At 49.8% G+C, this 22,736-nt stretch overlaps 1 protein-coding gene across 1 annotated transcript in view; it reads right to left on the minus strand.

Moving 5' to 3' along the window:
* Window positions 1–22,736, minus strand: part of LOC140187652 (protein PML-like) — a 48,519-nt gene that overhangs the window by 19,655 nt on the left and 6,128 nt on the right. The window contains exons 2-6 of the mRNA XM_072243174.1: window positions 19,995–20,046; window positions 18,235–19,797; window positions 15,123–15,634; window positions 1,062–1,645; window positions 180–226 (exon numbers count right to left, since the gene is read on the minus strand). Of these exons, the coding sequence (XP_072099275.1) occupies window positions 180–226; window positions 1,062–1,645; window positions 15,123–15,634; window positions 18,235–19,797; window positions 19,995–20,046 (2,758 nt within the window). The remainder of the gene's footprint in view (window positions 1–179; window positions 227–1,061; window positions 1,646–15,122; window positions 15,635–18,234; window positions 19,798–19,994; window positions 20,047–22,736) is intronic.

A 22,736-nucleotide genomic window follows, 5' to 3' on the forward strand; every position in this document is an offset into this window, starting at 1 on the left:
CACCTACCATCTCCATCATTGCTGATTCCTGCAGTCATGCAGGTGAGATAGACTACGCATTTCGCTTTGAACATTGAAACGACTATTTCAAACTTTAATCTTTCCTTTCATGTAGCACCACAAAATTAGGCATAATAGTTACCCAATGAGATCACAATGAGATTTCAATCACAACTTACCTGCAGATCCTCCTTGGTTTCTGGGCCGTCCAGTCCCTCTCCCTGCTCTGAAAACAACAAAAGGTTCTCAGATCCAAGGGCTCAGCATACACATGTATCCCATTTCCAAAGTACGATCAGCTGCCTCACTCACGTAGAACTCGGTGCCCTAGAGCACGCTCCGTATCAGTAGCACCATTTGCTGGTTACAATGAATAACCCTCTGCCTTTCTCAACAAGCTTCCCTGGAGCAGAAAAAGCAGCCGAATCGGGAAGACACCTTTCAGCTGCTCTGCTCTTGAAGATCACCACTTCTACCTGCTCCACCTTCCTGCCCACATCCCAAGGATTTTGGATCCTTCAGCGTTCAACAGTCTCAAACATAGTGCATCAGCACCACAGGGTCCAAGGCAGAGAGTCCTAAAGGATTGTCCTCCGGGTAGGGAATGACTCCCTTGTCTCCGTGTTAAGTGACAAAACTCTGTTTCTGGGCTCTCCCAATTCTCACTGCTCAGATCTGGTCCTTCACAAGGTCCTCAGAAGGGATGCCAAATCCAAAATATTAACTGTTTCTCTCCACTAATTTTCTGTTTCTAATTTTAGATTTCTAACACCTGCAGTTTTTTTTTTTGTTTTTTGGTTCTAAAAACTTCGTTGAGTTCAGGTTGCCAGTGAAATTCAGGATAATACTTCTCTCAACAATGTTCTAATGCTTCCCAGGACCCTGAGTGGGACACTTCTGATCATAAACTCCCTTCACCTCTGAACATGGTATCCTAGATGTCCAAGTTTGTGTGTGTTGGACTGCTGGACATGTAGTCCTTTAAGTGTGTTAGTTAGTATCATTATCCAAATAACTGGCATCATCACAGCCAACTTCCCCTCCCACTTTATCCCATTTACCTCTGTTGAAATTGAAAGTCCCAAGCAGGTCCTTCGTCTCCAGGCAGCATTCCTTGAATTCCAAGGAAGTGACTTCAGTGCTCAAGTTTAAGGGCCTTGCCTCCTTCAGAGCCACAAGGACTGATGTGATTGGCTGGAACATCTCCATCACCTCCTCATCGACGCCAAACCTCAGCATAATGTCTGCCAGCCTGTGCCCGGCTCCCATCCTTTCAATAATTTGATGTGTTTGAGACAGGCCATTGGCCAGTCTAGTCTGCTGCAGCTCGTGCTGAGCCTCCAGCTCCTGCAATAACCTGTCTCCTTCACTCACTATTTCTTGTGTGATGGCAATGGCCCGTTGCTTGATTGCATATTCAATTTCATTTCTCATTAAGTCCATTCTTTCCTTCAGGGACATCACTTTTGAGTAGCTGTCAGTAAATCTATTGTAATTTTCTTCTGTTGAGTACACCATTTGTTTCAAGACTTCCTTCTCCAGCATTACCTCCTCCTCAATGCTGTGGTAACTATGACCTTTGGGAGTGTGATGAAGCAAGAGGCAGTGGCAACAGACGCCAATGGAACACGTCTTGCAGAAAAAACTGAAAATAAATCAGGTGGATCAAGAAGGTGATACAGCGATACAGTGACAAAACAACAAGCTTTTTTCTGTCCCTCAGCCCTTGGTCAGAAAACTCTTACTCCTCGGTCTAAATACATTACTGTGCAATCTGGTGTTGGACTTCCTAACCAACAGACCTCAGATAGTCAGGATGCACAACCACCCCTCCCTCCCCATCATCCTCAACACGGGTGGTCCCAGGGCAGGTGCTGCCCCTTTCTCACAGCATTTCCCATGCAAATGTAGAACTGTAGCACCTTTTCCCATCTTCCAGAGGCCCAAATAGCCCAGCCTGGTGAAGCAGTGAATCACCCGCATTTCTTCCAATTCAGTGCACTGCAGTCAGTGTTCACAATGTGGCCTGCTCTCCACTCGCGAAACAAAGCACAGATCAGGGGACTGCTTTGTGGAACACCAGAGGCCTGAGAGCACATATCTTCAAGCTAAAGGACAACTTCTACCCCCTGCAGTTATCAGATTCTTGAATGGACTTTCATACAATAATTCGGACTCTTGACATCACAATCTACCTCTTTATGATCTTTCACTTTCACTGGCACTGAACTTTCTCTGCATTGTTATTGTTTAACCTTGTTCTACTCCAATGCACTAAGCAATTGTTTGATAATAGACAATAGGTGCAGGTGTAGACCATTCAGCCCTTTGAGCCAGCACCGCCATTCACTGTGATCATGGCTGATCATCCACAATCAGTACCCCGTTCCTGCCTTCTCCCCGTATCCCTTGACTCCACTATTTTTAAGAGCGCTATCTAACTCTTTCTTGAAAGCATCCAGAGAATTGGCCTCCACTGCCTGCTGAGGCAGAGCATTCCACAGATCCACAACTCTCTGGGTGAAAAAGTCTTTCCTCAACTCCATTCTAAATGGCCTACCCCTTATTCTTAAACTGTGGCCTCTGGTTCTGGACTCCCCCAATATCAGGAACATGTTTCCTGCCTCTGGCATGTCCAATCCCTTAATAATCTTATATGTTTCAATCAGATCCCCTCTCATCCTTCTAAATTCCAGTGTATTTCAACATATGACAATCCTGCCACCCCAGGAATTAACCTCGTGAACCTACGCTGCACTCCCTCCATAGCAAGAATGTCCTTCCTCAAATTTGGAGACCAAAACTGCACACAATACTCCAGGTGTGGTCTCACCAGGGCTCTGTACAACTGCAGAAGGACCTCTTTGCTCCTATACTCAACTCCCCTTGTTATGAAGGCCAACATGCCATTAGCTTTCTTCACTGCCTGCTGTACCTGCATGCTTACTTTCAGTGACTGATGAACAAGGACACCAAGATCTCATTGTACTTCCCCTTTTCCAAACTTGACACCATTCAGATAGTAATCTGCCTTCCTGTTCTTGCCACCAAAGTGGATAACCTCACATTTATCCATATTAAACTGCATCTGCCATGCATCTGCCCACTCACCCAGCCTGTCCAAGTCATCCTGCATTCTCATAACATCCTCCTCACATTTCACACTGCCACTCAGTGAATTGTGTGAACAGTGGGCAAGACAAGCATTTCTCGGTACATGTGACAAAATAAACACATTGCAATTGCAAATGAGTGCCCCTGAACTCCATCCCACTCTCACACTGACCATTTTGCCTGTGGCCTACCAGACTTAATGCTGACTTCTGCAGCTTTCTGTGACTCCTTTCTCTGCATTGAAACCAGCCATTTCTGCTGCAAGTCAAAGGGTATGGGGTGAAAGCAGGGGAGTGGGGATGACTGAATGAAGTGGATCAGCCATGATTGAATGGCAGAGCAAACTCGATGGGCCGAATGGCCTGCTTCTGCTCCTAAATCTTATGGTCTAGGTCATTCACTGTAACATTCGTTCAGTCTCTCTCTCTCCACAGCCTGCTAGTGGCACTGTGCATGCTCCTCAGTACAATTATAGTATCATAGAGTCATGAACTATTACTCTACCCATTCTCTGTAACTGAACAATAGCCCTCCACAACCTTCCCATCCATGTAGTTAACCAAACTTCTTTTAAATGTTGGAATCAAACCCCCGTTCACCACTTCTGCTGGCAGCTTGTTCCACACTCACACTGTACAAGTCTTACCCTGGTTGGTGCTCTCAAAGTGCAACACCTTATTTTTCTATATTAAATTCCATCTACCACTTTTTTTAGCCCATTTTTCCAGCTGGTCCAGATCCTGTTGCAAGCTTTGATAGCTGTCCTTGCTATCCACTACACCCTCAGTTGAGTCAGTTGCGTTGTCTTGTTGGCCTCCTCCTGTGCTGTACAGTATTTATGCATCTATTATTCTTTCTATACTTCCTGCATGTGGACAAAGTATAGGACATCCCCACACATCCCCACAGATCCTACACTTCCGGTCCATTCCAGGAAACACAGATATTGGTTAATACTCTTTAATAAATCACACCAATATTCTAACAAACAAAAGTTCTCACTTACAGATTATATGAGAATAAGATCAGCATAATTTTATAACTGAATAGTCTTGATGAGACATGGCTGAAACCTCCATTAAACCCCAGTAACAAACCTGCTTCACCCATACAGAACACATAGCCCGACATGGATTAATTTATTATGTTCTCTATGTATGTTGTGATGTCATCTTCAACTCTCACTTCGTTATTTTGAGGTACCCACCGGCTTCAATCACACCGGTGCCCAAGCAGAATGCAGTAACCTACCTCCATGACTATCACCCAGTAACACTATAGACACTCCATGACGGTCGCCCAGTGGCACTGTAGTCACTCCATGACTGTTGCCCAGTGGCACTGTGGTCACTCCATGACGGTCGCCCAGTGGCACTGTGGTCACTCCATGACGGTCGCCCAGTAACACTGTGGTCACTCCATGACGGTCGCCCAGTAACACTGTAGTCACTCCATGACAGTCGCCCAGTGGCACTGTGGTCACTCCATGACGGTCGCCCAGTGGCACTGTGGACACTCCATGACGGTCGCCCAGTGGCACTGTGGACACTCCATGACGGTCGCCCAGTAACACTGTAGTCACTCCATGACGGTCGCCCAGTGGCACTGTGGTCACTCCATGACGGTTGCCCAGTGGCACTGTGGTCACTCCATGACGGTTGCCCAGTGGCACTGTGGTCACTCCATGACTGTTGCCCAGTGGCACTGTGGTCACTCCATGACAGTCGCCCAGTAACACTGTAGTCACTCCATGACTGTTGCCCAGTGGCACTGTGGTCACTCCATGACGGTCGCCCAGTGGCACTGTGGTCACTCCATGACGGTCGCCCAGTGGCACTGTGGTCACTCCATGACTGTTGCCCAGTAACACTGTGGTCACTCATGATGGTCGCCCAGTGGCACTGTGGTCACTCCATGACGGTCGCCCAGTGGCACTGTGGTCACTCCATGACGGCCGCCCAGTGGCACTGTGGTCACTCCATGACGGTCGCCCAGTGGCACTGTGGTCACTCCATGACGGTCGCCCAGTGGCACTGTGGTCACTCCATGACGGTCGCCCAGTGGCACTGTGGTCACTCCATGACTGTTGCCCAGTGGCACTGTAGTCATTCCATGACTATCACCCTGTCGTACTACTGTGATGAAGCGCTTTGCCATCTTATTGACTCGTCATCTGGATAATGAAGGTGCACACATCAACATGCTCTTCATTAACTACAACTCAGAATTCAACACTATCACCTATTCCTCTAAACCCTTTCCTATCCATGTGCTGTACCTGTCCAAGTGTCTTTTAAATATTGTTAATATACCTGCCTCAACCATGGCAGCTCATTCCATACACCGGCCATTACCTAGGTGTAAAAGTTGCCCCTCAAGTTCCTATTAAATCTCTCCCCCCTTGGCACCGTAGCACTGTGAGTTGTGCATCGCTTTACAGCACCAGCCAGTAATTAACGATCAGGGTTCAATTCCTGCCACAGCCTGTAAGGAGTTAATACGTTCTCCCTGTGAACACAGGGGTTTCCTCTGGGTGCTCTGGTTTCCTCCAGTATACATTCCAAAGTGGTACGGGGTAGGGTTAGTGAGATATAAACATACTATGCTGATTCCGGAATAGTGGTGACACTTGGGAGCTACCCTCAGTCCAATTCTCACTGATTTCACTGTATGTTTCAATGTACATGTGACAAATAAAACTAATCTTTAATCTTTCATTCTCTCATCTTAAACCTGTGCTTTCCAGTTCCAGATTCCCCAACCCTGGGAAAAATACCTTATCTATGCCCCTTATAATGGTATCCATCTCCGTAAGACCACCTCTCCTTAGCTCCGATGAAAAAACTTGCTCAACCACCCTCCATAACGCAGTCCCATAAGTCCCAGCAACAGTCATGTAAATCTCCTCTTTCGAGCTTAATGGCATCTTTCCATCATAGAAGACACTGATAATAGATATGAAACTGATTCTGAAACCTTCCTATAGTAGGGAGACCAAAACCAAACACAATTTTACAAATGCTGTTTCACTAATGTCTATACAACTGCAACATACCATTCGAACCTCTGTATTCAATGCCTTGCCAGATGAAGCCCAGCGTGCCAATGCCTTCTTCACTACCCAATCTGCCTGTAACACCAGGGAACCTTGTATCTATCTATTCTCCACCACCATTGACTGTAAAAATCCTACCTGTTGCCTTCCCGGAATGTAACACATTCTATTCTGGAGTATTTTGTGCAGTTTTGGTCCCCTAATCTGAGGAAAGACATCCTTGCCATAGAGGGAGTACAAAGAAGGTTCACCAGATTGATTCCTGGGATGGCAGGACTTTCATATGATGAAAGACTGCATTGGAATTTAGAAGATTGAGGGGGGATCTGATTGAAACGTATAAAATCCTAAAGGGATTGGACAGGCTAGATGCAGGAAGATTGTTCCCGATGTTGGGGAAGTCCAGAACGAGGGGTCACAGTTTGAGGATAAAGGGGAAGCCTTTTAGGACTGAGATTAGGGAAAAGCTTCTTCACACAGAGAATCTGTGGAATTCTCTGCCACAGGAAACAGTTCAGGCCAGTTCATTGGCTATATTTAAAAGGGAGTTAGATATGGCCCTTGTGGCTACGGGGATCAGGGGGTATGGAGGGAAGGCTGGTGCAGGGTTCTGAGTTGGATGGTCAGCCATGATCATAATAAATGGCGGTGCAGGCTCAAAGGGCTGAATGGCCTACTCCTGCATCTATTTTCTGTGTTTCTATGTTCCTATTTAACAGAATTAAACTCCATTTACCATTCCACAGCCCATTTACCCAGCTGATGTAAATCCCTCTCTTCACTGTCTGTGACATCAACTATTTTAGTGTGATCTGCAAACTTGCTAACTATGCCTAGTACATTCTCGCCCAGGTCATTCACAGTACACACAGCAATGAGCCCAGCACTGACCCCTGGGGAACACCATGAGTCATGGGCCTCCAAACTAAAAAACAACCTACTACCATCACTCTGTTTCCTACCATCAAGCCAATTCTGCATCCAATTAGCCAACTCTCCCAGGATCCAACTTCACGCAGCACGTGAGCTGTACAACCAGAGGGGAGAGGACTCTGGATTTGATGTACGCTAACGTTAAGGATGCATACAGCTCCTCTCCCCTCCCCCCACTGGGAAGGTCAGATCACAACCTGGTGCATCTGAAACCCTGCTACGTGTCTCTGGTGAAGAGTAAACCTGCAACCTCAAGGACAGTGAGGAAATGGTCAGAGGAGGCTTATGAGGCGCTCCAGGGTTGTTTTGAGGTGACAGACTGGCAGGCACTCTGTGAGCCACATGGAGAGGATATTGATGGGCTCACAGAGTGCATCACTGATTACATCAACTTCTGTGTGGACTGCAATGTTCTGACAAGAACTGTCCTTTGTTATTCAAAAAACAAGCCATGGGTGACAAAGGACATTAAGGACATCCTGAACGCTAAAAAGAGGGCGTTTAGATATAGAAATAGGGAGGAGCTGAGGGCAATACAGAGGGACCTGAAAGCCAGGATCAGGGAGGCTAAAGACAGGTACAGGAGGAAACTTGAGTGGAAACTCCAGCAGAACAACATGAGAGAGGTCTGGAGGGGAATGAGGACCATCACTGGGTTCCGGCAAACTAGCAACAGAGGAGCTGAAAGCAGTGTGGACAGGGTCAATGAACCTAACCTGTTCTTTAACAGATTTGACATTGTGGCCCCTGCCCATCCCCCACGAGCCATCTGTTGTTGGCCCCCAACCAACACATATTCCACTTTCCCCTCCTACCCCTCCTCACAGTCCCCCACCCTGCTCTCATGACTATACCCCTTCCCCACACGAAACCACCACAGTGGGCTTCACAGCTGAACAGGTGAGAAGACAGCTGAAACGTCTCAACCCAAGCAAGGCTGCAGGACCGGATGGTGTCAGTACCAGGGTGCTCAAAGCCTGTGCCCCTCAGCTATGTGGAGTACTTCGCCATGTATTCAACCTGAGCCTGAGGCTCCGGAGGGTTTCTGTACTGTGGAAAACGTCCTGCCTCGTCCCTGTGCCGAAGACGCTGCGCCCTGGGGGCCTCAATGACGTCAGACCGGTGGCATTGACCTCCCACATCATGAAGACCCTGGAGAGAGTTGTTCTGGAGCTGCTCCAGCCTATGGTTAGGCCACACTTAGATCCCCTCCAGTTCGCCTACCACCCCCGACTAGGAGTTGAGGATGCCATCGTCTACCTGCTGGACCGTGTCTACGCCCACCTGGACAAGCCAGCAAGCACTGTGAGGGTCATGTTTTTTGACTTCTCCAGTGCGTTCAACACCATCCGCCCTGCTCTGCTGGGGGAGAAGCTGACAGCGATGCAGGTGGATGCTTCCCTGGTATTATGGATTCTTGATTGCCTGACTGGCAGACCGCCATACGTGTGCTTGCAACACTGTGTGTTCGACAGACTGATCAGCAGCACTGGGGCTCCACAGGGGACTGTCTTGTCTCCCTTTCTCTTCACCATTTACAGCTCGGACTTCAACTACTGCACAGAGTCTTGTCATCTTCAGAAGTTTTCGGATGACTCTGCCATAGTTGGATGCATCAGCAAGGGAGATGAGGCTGAGTACAGGGCTACAGTAGGAAACTTTGTCACATGGTGTGAGCAGAATTATCTGCAGCTTAATGTGAAAAAGACTAAGGAGCTGGTGGTAGACCTGAAGAGAGCTAAGGTACCGGTGACCCGTTTCCATCCAGGGGGTCAGTGTGGACATGGTGGAGGATTACAAATTGACAATAAACTGGACTGGTCAAAGAACACTGAGGCTGTCTACAAGAAGGGTCAGAGCCGTCTCTATTTCCTGAGGAGACTGAGGTCCTTTAACATCTGCCGCACGATGCTGAGGATGTTCTACGAGTCTGTGGTGGCCAGTGTTATCATGTTTGCTGTTGTGTGCTGGGGCAGCAGGCTGAGGGACACCAACAGAATCAACAAACTCATTCGTAAGGCCAGTGATGTTGTGGGAATGGAACTGGGCTCTCTCACGGTGGTGTCTGAAAAGAGGATGCTGTCCAAGTTGCATGCCACCTTGGTCAATGTCTCCCATCCACTACATAATGTATTGGGTGGGCACAGGAGTACATTCAGCCAGAGACTCATTCCACCAAGATGTAGCACTGAGCATCATAGGAAGTCATTCCTGCCTGTGGCCATCAAACTTTACAACTCCTCCCTTGGTGGGTCAGACACCCTGAGCCAATCGGCTGGTCCTGGACTTATTTCCTGGTATAATTTACATATTACTATTTAACTATTTATGGTCTTATTACAATTTATTATTTATGGTGCAACTGTAACGAAAACCAATTTCCCCCAGGATCAATAAGGTATGACTATGACCATGACTATCCCATGAAATCTAACTCTCCAGAGTCCACAATGCACAACCTTATCAAAGACCCTTTGTAAGTCCATACAGATCATGCCGACCGTCCTGTCCTTATGGAACTTTTTATTAATTCTTCAAACAACTCAGGTTCATGAGACATGATCTCCCAAACACAAAGCCATGCTGACTATCCCTAAATAACCCACCTTTCTAAATGTCTGTATAACTTATCCATCAGAACACCCTCCTGTAATTACTGTTCTTTGTAGCCGTCAATGACTCATATCCTACCAGTATATTTATTGCAAGGCCCCATTCCCATACCTTGGTATTTATACAGATTTAATACATCTGCTTTCTTTACAATCTGCTTTCCTAGTTGACAGCAAAGAAGTCTTTGCTACAACAGTCCTGGGCTGAGCTTGCTCAGCCTTCAGTTCTGGGATCAATCCTACTCACTACTCAAGTGTTCTGAATCCCAGTAAAGCAGCTGCACACCAGGGGAATATGACTGGACTGACCCGGCTGCTGGAACCATGCAGCACTGATTCTACCTGATCTGTTGCTCCTTGCGTTCTTCACAAATGGACTGGAACCATGCAACACTGACTCTAGACACTAGAATACTAACAGTACAGTACAGGCCCTTCAGCCCTCGATGTTGTGCCGATTGTGACAGAAGTACACATAGACTAAGATGTTAACTGTCCTGTGCTAACACAAGTGGGATCATCAGTTGATCTGCCACCTGTCTTCAGGAGAGAGAGAGATAAGTAAGACAATGGAGCAGCATTTGAAAATGTTAATGAGGAGACGAGAGAGTTTAACGGAAGGAGACACCGATCTGAGTATTGTCAAGACCGGCTGCTTTGAACCCTGAACTGTTTGAAGTCTGAGGGACAAGCGATACCCCAACAGGAGGGATAAAAAGGGACAGGTTCGCTAAGGCAACAGACACCACTCACGACACCACGAGGTAACGAGACCCTGGAAGTGGTGCGCCCCAAGTCGGTGGGAGTTTTGGAGGGCTAGTCACGGGACCAGCCACAGACGCACAGGGTGGAAAGATACGGTCGGCGGGAACCTGGTGTGCGTGTCCGCCCTTGCCTGGGTGCCGGGTTCACCGCCGAGGAGCGATCGTATCTGGAACGGAGGGGTCACAGTCGGTGACCTCAGAAGACATTACAAAGGGCTCGCCCGAAAGCTGACTGCGAGGAATATCGAAGGTCTGTTTGGAATCCGATTTGAATATTCATTCGTTCTCTATCTCTCTCTCTCCAACGGCACAACTGCGATTACTGCGAACTGAACTAAACTGAGCTCTGTGTCACTTGTGATTGATTATTTTACCCCTAGACTGCGATAGAGCTGATTGACCCTATTATCCTAGTTCTGTGTACATGTGTGTTTATTCATTGCTAACTTGTTGCATTTATATAGAGTACTGTGTTGCTTATTTCTTTAATAAAACTTTCTTAGTTCCAGTAATCCAGACTCCAACTGAGTGGTCCATTTCTGCTGGTTTGGCAACCCAGTTATGGGGTACGTAACACAACTAATATATTCCTTTAAAACAAAGTACAAAATCCACTCTACCCTGTAACCCTCTATTTTTCTTTCATCCATGTGCCTGTCCAACAGGCTCTTAAATACCCCTAATGTTTTAGCCTCCACCACCATCCCTGGCAAGTCATTCCAGGCACCCACAACCCTCTGTGTAAAAAAAAAAACTTAGCCCTGATACCTCCCCTAAACTTCCCTCCCTTAACTTTGTACATATGCTCTCTGGTGTTTGCTATTCGTGCCCTGGGAAACAGGTACTGGCTATCCACCCTATCTATGCCTCTCATAATCTTGTAGACCTCGATCAAGTCCCCTCTCATCTTCTATGCTCCAAAGAGAAAAGTCCCAGCTCTGCTAACCTTGCCTCATAAGACTTGTTTTCCAATCCAGGCAACATCCTGGTAAATCTCCTCTGCACTCTCTCCATAGCTTCCACATCCTTCCCATAATGAGGTGACCAGAACTGAACACAATACTATAAGTGTGGTCTCACCAGAGATTTGTAGAATTGCAACATGACCTCTCTACTCTTGAACTCAATACCCTATTAATGAAGCCGAGCATCCCACAGGCCTTCTTAACTATCCTATCAACCTGCGCAGTGACCTTGAGGGATGTATGGATTTGAACCCCAAGGTCCCTCTGTTCATCCACACTCTTAAGTAACCGACCATTAACCCTGTACTCAGCCTTCTGGTTTGTCCTTCCAAAATGCATCACCTCACACTTATCCGGATTGAACTCCATCTGCCACTTTTCTGCCCAACTCTGCATCCTGTCTAAATCCTCTTGTAACCTGCGACAACCTACAGCTCCATTCACAACTCCTCCAATCTTCATGTCATCCGCAAATTTACTCACCCATCCTTCCGCCTCTTCATCCAGGTCATTTATAAAAATCACAAAGAGCAGGGGTCCCAGGACAGATCCTTGCGGCACTCCACTAGTCACCGACCTCCAGGCAGAATACTTTCCTTCCACTACTACCCTCTGCTTTCTTGCTGTAAGCCAATTTTTTATCCAAACAGCCAAGGTACCACTGATCCCATGCCTCATGACTTTCTGGATGAGTCTCTCGTGGGGGACCTTGTCAAATGCCTTGCTAAAATCCATGTAGACTACATCTACCGCCCTACCCTCATCAAATTATTTTGTTACCTCTTCAAAAAAACTCAATTAGGCTCGTGAGGCACGACCTTCCCTTCACAAAGCCATGTTGACTATCCTCGAGTAGACTGTACTTCTCCAAGTGCTCGTAGATCCTATCTTTAAGAATTCTTTCCAATAGTTTGCAGACCACTGATGTGAAACTCACCGGTCTATAGTTCCCAGGATTCTCCCTTTTACCTTTTTTAAACAAGGAAACTACATTTGCCATTCTCCAATCCTCCAGCACCTCCCCTGCAGCCAAAGAGGATTCAAAGATCATAGCTACTGCTCCAGTGCTCTCACCTCCCACAGTAACCTGGGGTATATCAATCTTGATGTTTTTAAGAAGATCCAACACTACTTCTTCCTTAATCTCCACACTGACCAGCACACAGGCCTATTCTATTTCGACCTCACCCTGAACAAGGTCCTTTTCACTTGTGAATACTGAAGCAAAGTATTCATTTAGGACCTCCCCAACCTCCTCCGCCTCCAGGCACATGTTGCCTTCTTTATCCTTTAACAGCTTCACCTTCATTCTTGTCATCCTTCTGTTCTTCACATACGCATAGCACGCCTTGGGGTTCTCCTTAATGCTACATGCCAAGGCCTTCTCATGCCCCCTTTGAGTTCTCCTAAGTCCTTTCTTAAGCTCCTTCCTGGCTACCCTATATTTCTCATGAGCCCCTCCTGCTTCCTGCTTTTTATATCTAACATATGCTTCCTTCTTCCTCTTGACGAGTTGCCTCACGTGTTTCGTCAGCCACGGTTCCCTTTTCCTACTATATTTTCCTCGTCTCAGTGGGACAAACCTATCCTGAACCCAGCACAAGTGGTCCTAAACTTCCTCCACATTACTTCTGTGCTTTCACCCTTGAACATCTGTTTCCAATTTACTCTCGCTAGTTCCTGCCTCATCCCTTTATAGTTAGCCCTTCTCCAGTTAAGCACTCTCCCATTTTGTCTGTTTTTATCCTTTTCCATAGCTATGCTGAAGCTAAGGGAGTTGTGGTCATTCTCACCAAAATGTTCCCCCACCAAGAGGTCTGCCGCCTGACCAGGTTCATTACCCAGAACTAGATCCAGTATGGCCTCTCATCTCATCAGCCGGTCCACATACTGTGTCAGAAATCCTTCTTGAACACACCTGACAAATTCAGCCCCATCTGTCCCCCTTGCAGTCAGGAGATGCCAGTCAATATGAGGGAAGTTGAAATCACCCATAACTACAACCCTGTATTTCCTGCACCATTCTAAAATCTGCCTGCTTATCTGCTCCTCAGTGTCCCGTGGGTTATTTGGGGGCCTATAGACTACTCCCAGCACAGTGATTGATCCCTTCCTATTTCTGACTTCTACCCACACCGACTCAGTGGACACTCCCTCTGCAGCCCTTTCTATAGCCGTGACTATCCCTGACCAGTAATGCTACTCCCCCCCTTTTCTACCTCCCATTCTATTCCTTTAAAACACCTAAACCCCGGTACCTGCATCAGCCAATCCTGCCCTTCCTCCAGCCAAGTTTCAGTAACGGCCACAACATCATAATTCCACATACCATTACATGCTCTAGGTTCGTCCCCTTTATTCCTAATACTCCTAGCGTTGAAATAGACACATTTCAACCCCTCTAAGTGGCTACATTTATGTTTTGTCCCCTGCCTGTCCTTCCTCACTAACTCAGAACACACAGCATCGTGCCCTTGTCCTTCTACCCTAATCTCTGCCCTCACATTCTGATTCCCACCCCTCTGCCAAACTAGATTAAACCCTCCCCAACAGCTCCAGCAAACCTGCCCGCCAGGATATTGGTTCCTTTCCAGTTCAGGTGCAGCCCTTCCTTTTTGTACAGGTCAGACCTTCCTCAGAAGAGATCCCAATGATCCAGAAATATGAACCCCTGCCCCCTGCACCAGCTCTTCAGCCACACATTCATCTGCCATAACTTCCTGTTCCTACCCTGTCTGTCTCGTGGCACAGGCAGCAATCCCGAGATTACCACCCTTGAGGTCCTGCTTTTTAACTTCTTTCCTAACTCCCTATATTCCTTCTTCAGGACTTCATCTCTACTCCTATCTATGTCATTGGTCCCCACATGGACCACGACATCTGGCTGCTCATCCTCTCTCCTGAGAATACCGAGAACTCGATCCGAGATATCATGGACCCTGGCACCAGGGAGGCAACAGACCATCTGGGATTCTTGATCTCTCCCACAGAACCTCTTATCTGTCCCCCTAACTATCAAATCCCCTATCACTACTGCTCTCCTCTTTTCCCTCCTTCCCTTCCGAGCTGAGGGTCCAGTCTCGGTGCCAGAGACGTGACCACGACAACTTGTCCCTGGTAGGTCGTCCCCACCAATAGTATCCAAAACAGTATACTTATTGTTGATGGGAACGGCCACGGGGTGCTCTGCTCATTCTGTCTATTCCCCTTCCCTCTCCTGACAATCACCCAGCTACCTGTCTCCTGACTTTTAGGGGTGACTATCTCCCTGAAACTCCTGTCTATTACTGCCTCTGCCTCCCGAATGATCCGAAGTTCATCCAGCTTCAGTTCCCTAACTCGGTTTAACAGGAGCCGCAGCTGGATGCACCTTTTGCAGGTGTTGTTATCAGAGACAATTGTGCTGTCCCTGACTTCCCACATCCTACAATCGGAGCACTGGACTGCCCTAACTGCTGCCTCCATTACCAACTCCTAAGTTAATTAAATTAATTAAAGGAGCTTACCCAGCCTTACCTCACTGGGAGCAAGCTCATCCTCAGCCTCTGGAGCCAAAGCCTCAAAGCTCCACTCCTACCCTGAGCCACTCACTCACTGGCCGCTCTGCACTGATTCTACCTGATCTGTTGCTCTTTGTGTTCTGCACAAATTGACTGGAACCATGCAACACTGATTCTACCTGATCTGTTGCTCCTTGTGTTCTGCACAAATGGACTGCTTCTTGTTCTTTGCAATGTCTGCAAACTCCTCACAGCTGAGCGCCTTCAGGTCATCAAAGGACATCACCACATGCCTGTACTTCTTCGTCAGAAGCTGGTGGCTGTCGCAGCACCTCAGGCACAGGAACTGATCGCACTCGAAGCAGACAGAAGTGGCAGGCTCCTCATTGCTATGTGCCAGGCAGACACTGCAGCAGATGTTGAGCCCAGAGCCAATCCTCTGCCACATCTGCAGGGTGCTCACCAGGTAGGCCAAGAGCGTGTTGTCTTGTATTTTGGTGACATCCCTGTCTGAGGGGGCACTGCAGATGGGGCAGCCGGTGAAGTTCTGCTCTGCCCACACAATCTGCAGGCATTCCAGGCAAGCACTGTGCAGGCACGGAAGTAGCTTGGGTCTCCTCAGTTGGTTATGACAAACTCCACATGTCACACTTTCATCTGACAGACTGGTAGCTGATCCAGGTTCCATTACCTTCATTCATTCAGAAGAAAAAAAATAAACATATCGTCTGAGAACAATGAATGCAAAAGTTATATTAGTATTCAATTGCACCAGCACCTCAAAAGGCTAAGGAAATCTGGTAGGTCCCTGACAACCCTCACCAAATTTTACAGATGCACCATAGAAAGCATCACAACTCAGTATGGCAACTTTGCTGCCCAAGACTGCAGAGAGAAGTGAATGTGGTGTACTATCAGCCTCTCCTCCACTGACTCCGTCTACATTTCCCACCACATCAGCGAAGCAGCCAACATAACCAAGGCCCCTCCCAGCCTATTCATTCGCTCATCTACACATTCCACCCCCCCCCCCCCCCAGGAGATACATCAGCTCAGAAGCACAAGCCACTAGACTCGAGGATAACTTCTACCCCACTACTATTAGACTCTTGAATGGACATCTTATATGAACTCTTGACCTCCCCGTCTACCCCATCATAGCCACTGCACTTTATTTGTCCCCCTGCACTGCACTTTCTCATTAGATGTTGCAACAATCACAAAATGCTGGAGGCCAGGCAGCATCTATTCTCAGCACCTTACAGCAGGACTGGTTTCTGCATTCTGTGTTTCTGTTTACTATCTTGATGCCTTGACTTATCAATCTTCGCCTTAAATACACCCAATGACTTGGCCTGCACAGCTGCCTGTGAAATGAATTCCACAGATTCACCACCCTCTGACTAAAGAAATTCCTTCTTATCTCCATCCTAAATGGTCACCCCCATTTCTGAGGCTGTGCCCTGTGGTCCTAGACTCCCCCATAATATCCAGGCCTTTCAATATTCGATATGTTTCAATGAGACTCGCCCCTCATTCTTCTAAATTCCATGAGTACAGGCCCAGAGCCATCAATTGCTCCTTGCTTTTATATTGTAGTCCCTTCGAGATGAATATTAACATTGTATTTCCTTTCCTCACCACTGGCTCAACCTGCAAGTTAACCTTTAGGGAATACAGCATGTGGAATCCCAAGTACCTTTACACTTCTGATTTTTGAATTTGCTCCCCATTTAGAAAATAGTCCATGATTTTGTTCCTGCTAGCAAAGTGCATGATCACACTCTTCCCAACACCGTATTCCATCTGCCACTTGTTTGCACACTGTTACACTGCAACTCATCCCACTGACAGCAATTTTGCTCCATCATCTACCTGTCCCTCCTCAGTCTCATTACAGTGCCTCTGCTTGAATACCAACTGTTGCCTCCTCAGCCCTATCACTGAGGTTCCCAAATCCCTGCCAAATTAGCTTAAAGCCTCCCCTCAGGTTCAGGTGTAACTTGCCACTTTTATACAGGTCATGCCTTCCCCAGAACAGATCGCAACGACCCAAAAACATGAAACCATAGCCCCCTGCACCAGGTCCTCAGCCATAGGACAGAGACAGAGGTTGATTATGTACTCAAATATCAATCTCTGTCTCTATCCCCCTGAATCAAGGAACTGCATATACCTCTTCAAGCCCGGCCTGTTCACTTTGCTCCATTTTCCAGCACTAGTCCTCTGTATCTAATTCCCCAAACATTCAGAATTCTAATGAGTTCTGTTTCGGTGGAGAATGAGGAGCCTCTATCAAAGGTGCCTGCCACCCTGTCAGCAAAGAAACTTTCTCCCAAACGGGCTACCCCTTGTTCTGAAAGTGACCTCCAGCTCCCAGCTTAGAAACATCCCAGAACTGTATTCCCTGCGTCCAGCCTGATGAACTCTGCAACTAATTTGTAACCTTGAACCAGATCACCCTTCATTCTTTCAAAATCTGTGGAGAATCCAGTCTCCCTCATCTCTCCTCCCACAGTAGGACCTGCCTGTGGAAGTATGTTCCTTTCTGTAAACAATACTCCAGCTGTTATCCCACAATACTACCCTTTTTACTCAAATCCTCTGGTAGCCAGAGGCCTCTATGCTATTTTCCTTACTAATCATAAACACAAACTGTAGTGTTTTGGCCTAAAATGTCAACCATTTATTCCCCTCCACGGATGCTGCCTGACCTGCTCAGTTTCTCTGTGCTGCTTTACCAATCACTTGCCTGACTCTTCGATCCCTTTGAATGTGGACAGCACCGAGTTTCTCCTTTAAGACCTAAACTCCCACATCAACCTATCAACCAGGTGATTTCATCCAGAAGTCCCCACAAATAAACTGCAAGGTCCATGGCAAGATCGATTGGGAGATCAAGACTTAGTTAATGAGATAGAAGCTATCCTTGAATCTAGTGATTTGTGCTTCGACAGATCTTCAGTCACTGCTCTCCACCTCCCTCTCTCTGCCGCCGGCGAGGAAGGCTCTTCTCTCTGAGGAAGGGGCGCGGGGCTGTTGGCCGTTTAACAATGGTCGCTAACTTCAAACAGAAATCAGGCAAATTCCTTCCATCGCCGGGGGAGGGTCACTTCCTCAGGGGTGATGGAAGCCGAGACAGAGGGAGAGCGGGATTCCCCAGCCGGGTGGGTGCAGGGAACAGGAGTAGAGGTGCGCCATCAGCGGCAATCCGGTAAATCCGGTGGGCCGGGCCGTATGATGAACCGCGCATAGCCGGTGCTGCCTCCCGGAATGGGGCCGAGCACTTACCAGCGCCGCCGAGGCGAGAGAAGGGTGACCGCTGCTCCCCAAGGCCCAGCCTTCGATTCGATCTGGGGAAGGGGAAATGAAAGTGAAAGGAAAAGCTGGCGGCTTCCGGCTGGTCCGCACTCGGCAGCTCCAGCGGCCCAGAGCCCCTTCAGACTCCCGCTGTCCGCACAGCTGCCTACCGCCCGGCCCGCACAGCCCCCGACCGCCGCCCGGCCCGCACAGCCCCCGACCCCCGCCCGGCCCGCACAGCCCCCGACCGCCGCCCGGCCCGCACAGCCCCCGACCCCCGCCCGGCCCGCACAGCCCCCGACCCCCGCCCGGCCCGCACAGCCCCCGACCGCCGCCCGGCCCGCACAGCCCCCGACCCCCGCCCGGCCCGCACAGTCCCCGACCGCCGCCCGGCCCGCACAGCCCCCGACCCCCGCCCGGCCCGCACAGCCCCCGACCGCCGCCCGGCCCGCACAGCCCCCGACCCCCGCCCGGCCCGCACAGTCCCCGACCGCCGCCCGGCCCGCACAGCCCCCGACCGCCGCCCGGCCCGCCCGGCCCGCACAGCCCCCGACCGCCGCCCGGCCCGCCCGGCCCGCACAGCCCCCGACCGCCGCCCGGCCCGCACAGCCCCCGACCCCCGCCCGGCCCGCACAGCCCCCGACCCCCGCCCGGCCCGCACAGCCCCCGACCGCCGCCCGGCCCGCACAGCCCCCGACCGCCGCCCGGCCCGCCCGGCCCGCACAGCCCCCGACCGCCGCCCGGCCCGCACAGTCCCCGACCGCCACCCGGCCCGCCCGGCCCGCACAGCCCCCGACCGCCGCCCGGCCCGCACAGCCCCCGACCCCCGCCCGGCCCGCACAGCCCCCGACCCCCGCCCGGCCCGCACAGCCCCCGACCGCCGCCCGGCCCGCACAGCCCCCGACCGCCGCCCGGCCCGCCCGGCCCGCACAGCCCCCGACCGCCGCCCGGCCCGCACAGTCCCCGACCGCCGCCCGGCCCGCACAGCCCCCGACCCCCGCCCGGCCCGCACAGCCCCCGACCCCCGCCCGGCCCGCCCGGCCCGCACAGCCCCCGACCGCCACCCGGCCCGCACAGCCCCCGACCGCCGCCCGGCCCGCACAGCCCCCGACCGCCGCCCGGCCCGCACAGCCCCCGACCGCCGCCCGGCCCGCCCGGCCCGCACAGCCCCCGACCGCCGCCCGGCCCGCACAGCCCCCGACCCCCACCCGGCCCGCCCGGCCCGCACAGCCCCCGACCCCCGCCCGGCCCGCACAGTCCCCGACCGCCGCCCGGCCCGCACAGTCCCCGACCGCCGCCCGGCCCGCACAGCCCCCGACCGCCACCCGGCCCGCCCGGCCCGCACAGTCCCCGACCGCCGCCCGGCCCGCACAGCCCCCGACCGCCGCCCGGCCCGCCCGGCCCGCACAGCCCCCGACCGCCGCCCGGCCCGCACAGCCCCCGACCGCCGCCCGGCCCGCCCGGCCCGCACAGCCCCCGACCGCCGCCCGGGCCGCACAGCCCCCGACCGCCGCCCGGGCCGCACAGCCCCCGACCCCCGCCCGGCCCGCACACCTTTAACCAAAGGCAATCGGAAGTTTGGAGGGGACTTCAATCAGGTCCACCTCCCAAAGATAAAAAGAGAGCAGCAGGTTGCAGCAGTGAGGAAGAGCTTTGACCAGCAATCATCGGCATTTGGGATTGATTAGAAATGCAAATTAAAGGAGGACTACAGCTGTGAGAAATTCATACGGCTGCAGCTTCTAGCAAACCACGTTAATGAGTTGCAGCTGGAACTGGATGAACTCTGGATCATTCGAGAGGCTGAATGGATGATAGGGCATATAGAGAGATAGTTACACCCAAGGTGCAGGACACAGGAGACTGGGTGACAGTCAGGAAGGGGAAAGGGGTTAAGGAGCCAGTGCAGAGTATCCCTGTGGCAATCCCCCTCAACAATAGATATCACTTGGGATACTGTCGTGAGGGGGGGAAATGTCCTTACGGAGGAGAGTCACATTGGGTGGGTCTCTGGCCCTGAGTCTGCCCCGTAACTCTGAAGGAAAGGGGGAAGGGGAGAAGATGCATGCTGTGGTGATAGGGGATTCATTGGTTAGAGGAACGGGCAGCAGGTTCTGTGAGCGAGAACAAGTTTCACAGATGGCATATTGCCTCCCGGGCACCAGGGTCCAGGATATCTCAGATCAAGTCCTCAGCATTCTTAAGTGGGAGGGTGATCAGCCAGAGGTTGTGGTCTATGTAGGTACCGATGATGTGGATGGGATGAGTGATGAGGTTCTAAATAGGGGGTTCAGGGAGTTAGGTGCTAAGTTAAAGGGTCGGACCTCCAGGGTTGTGATCTCAGGATTGCTATCCTTGCCACATGCAAGTGAGGTGGGAACTAGGTGGGATTATACAGTTTAATATATAGCTAAGGATTTAGTGTAGGAGGAGCATGGTGTGATTGGTACAGTATCCTGAGCTGTGTGTATTTCAATGCAAGAAGTCATATAGAAAGGTGGATGATAGTGCTGAAGATGAGGTAGCTGGGTTACAAACAGAGGCAATGTGTAGTGAGGAGAGGCTGATGATTGGGCAAAATTGCAGTGAACAGGATGAGTTGCGACACAAAAGGTGGACAAAATCAAAAAGGGTGAATACAGGACTGAAAGGTGCATCTGAATGTGCGTGGTATAATCGATAAGGTCGATCAACTGGCAGCACAGTTACAGATTGGCGGGTATGATACTGTAGGCATCACTGAATCATGGCTGAAAGGAGATTATAGCTGGGAGCTTAATGTCCAAGGATACATATTGTGTCAAAAGGATAGGCAGGAAGGCCAAGGGGGTGACATTGCTCTGTTGGTAAAAATGACATCAAATTATTAGAAAGAGGTGATATGGGGTCAGAAGGTGTGAATCATTGTTGTTAGGGCCAAGGAACTGCAAGGGTTAAAAAACCCTGATGGGTGTTGTATACAGACTCCCATACAGTAGTAAGGATGTGGTCTACAAGCTATGATGGAGATAGAAAAGATGTACCAAAAGGCATACAATAGTCATGGTGGGTTTCAATATCCAGGTAGATTGGGTAAAATCATGTTGGTGCTGGGTTACAAGACGGGGAATTTATAGAGTGCCTATGAAATGGCTTTTTAGAGCAGTTCGTGGTTGAACCCACTAGAGAATCAGTTATTCTGGATTGGGTGTTGTGCAATGAACCAGAATTGCTTAGAGAGCTTAAGGTAAGAGAACCCTCAGGGGTAGGTGATCATAATATAATCAAATTCACCCTGAAATTTGAGAAGGAGAAGCTAAATGTATCAGTATTACCGTGGATTAAAAGGAATTAGAGAGGCATGAGAGAGGAGCTGGCCAGAATTGATTGGAAAAGAACGCTGGCAGGGATGACAGCAGAGCAGCAATGGATGGAATTTCTGGAAGCAATATTAGTCCCCCGCCATCTATACATACCAAAGAGAAAGTACTAAAGGTAAGATGATACAAGGTAACCTCTCCTGTCAGGATTAAAGGCAAAGTGAATAACAATAAGGAACACGAGGAAATCTGCAGATGCTGGAATTTCAAGCAACACACATAAAAGTTGCTGGTGAACACAGCAGGCCAGGCAGCATCTCTAGGAAGAGGTACAGTCGACGTTCCGGGCCGAGACACTTAGTCCTGGCCTGCTGCGTTCACCAGCAACTTTTAAGAATAAGTAACCTTGGTTCCCAAGGGATATTGGAACTCTGATAAAGAAGAGAGAGATGTATGACATGTATAGGAAAGAGGGAGCAAATAAAGTGCTTGAGGAGTATAAAAAGTGCAAAAAAATACTTAAGAAAGAAATCAGGAGGGCTAAAAGAAGACATGAGGTTGCTTTGGCAGTCAAGGTGAAGGATAATCCAAAGGGTTTCTACAGGTATATTAAGAGCAAAAGGATAGTAAGGGATAAAACTGGTCCTCTTGAAGATCAGAGTGGTCGGCTATGTATGGAACCAAGAGAAATGGGGGAGATCTTAAATGGGTTTTTTGCGTCTGTATTTATTAAACAGGTAACAGGCATGGAGTCTATGGAAATAAGGCAAACAAGTAGTGAGGTCATGGAACCTATACAGATTGAAGAGGAGGAGGTGCTTGCTACCTGGAGGCAAATCAGAGTAGATAAATCCCCAGGACCTGACAGGATATTCCCTCGGACCTTGAAGGAGACTAGTGTTGAAATTGCAGGGGCCCTGGCAGATATATTTAAAATGTTGGTATCTACGGGTGAGGTGCCGGAGGATTGGAGGATAGCTCATGTTGTTCCATTGCTTAAAAAAGGCTCTAAAAGTAATCTGGGAAATTATAGGCCGGTAAATTTGACGTTGGTAGTAGGTAAATTATTCGAAGGAGTACTAAGAGATAGGATCCACAAGTATTTGGATAGACAGGGACTTATTAGGGAGAGTCAACATGGCTTTGTGCATGGTAGGTCATTTTTGACAAATCTGTTGGAATTTTTCGAGGAGG

The sequence above is a fragment of the Mobula birostris genome, chromosome 25, assembly GCF_030028105.1.
Source record: "Mobula birostris isolate sMobBir1 chromosome 25, sMobBir1.hap1, whole genome shotgun sequence".
Classification (NCBI taxonomy): Eukaryota; Metazoa; Chordata; class Chondrichthyes; order Myliobatiformes; family Myliobatidae; genus Mobula; species Mobula birostris.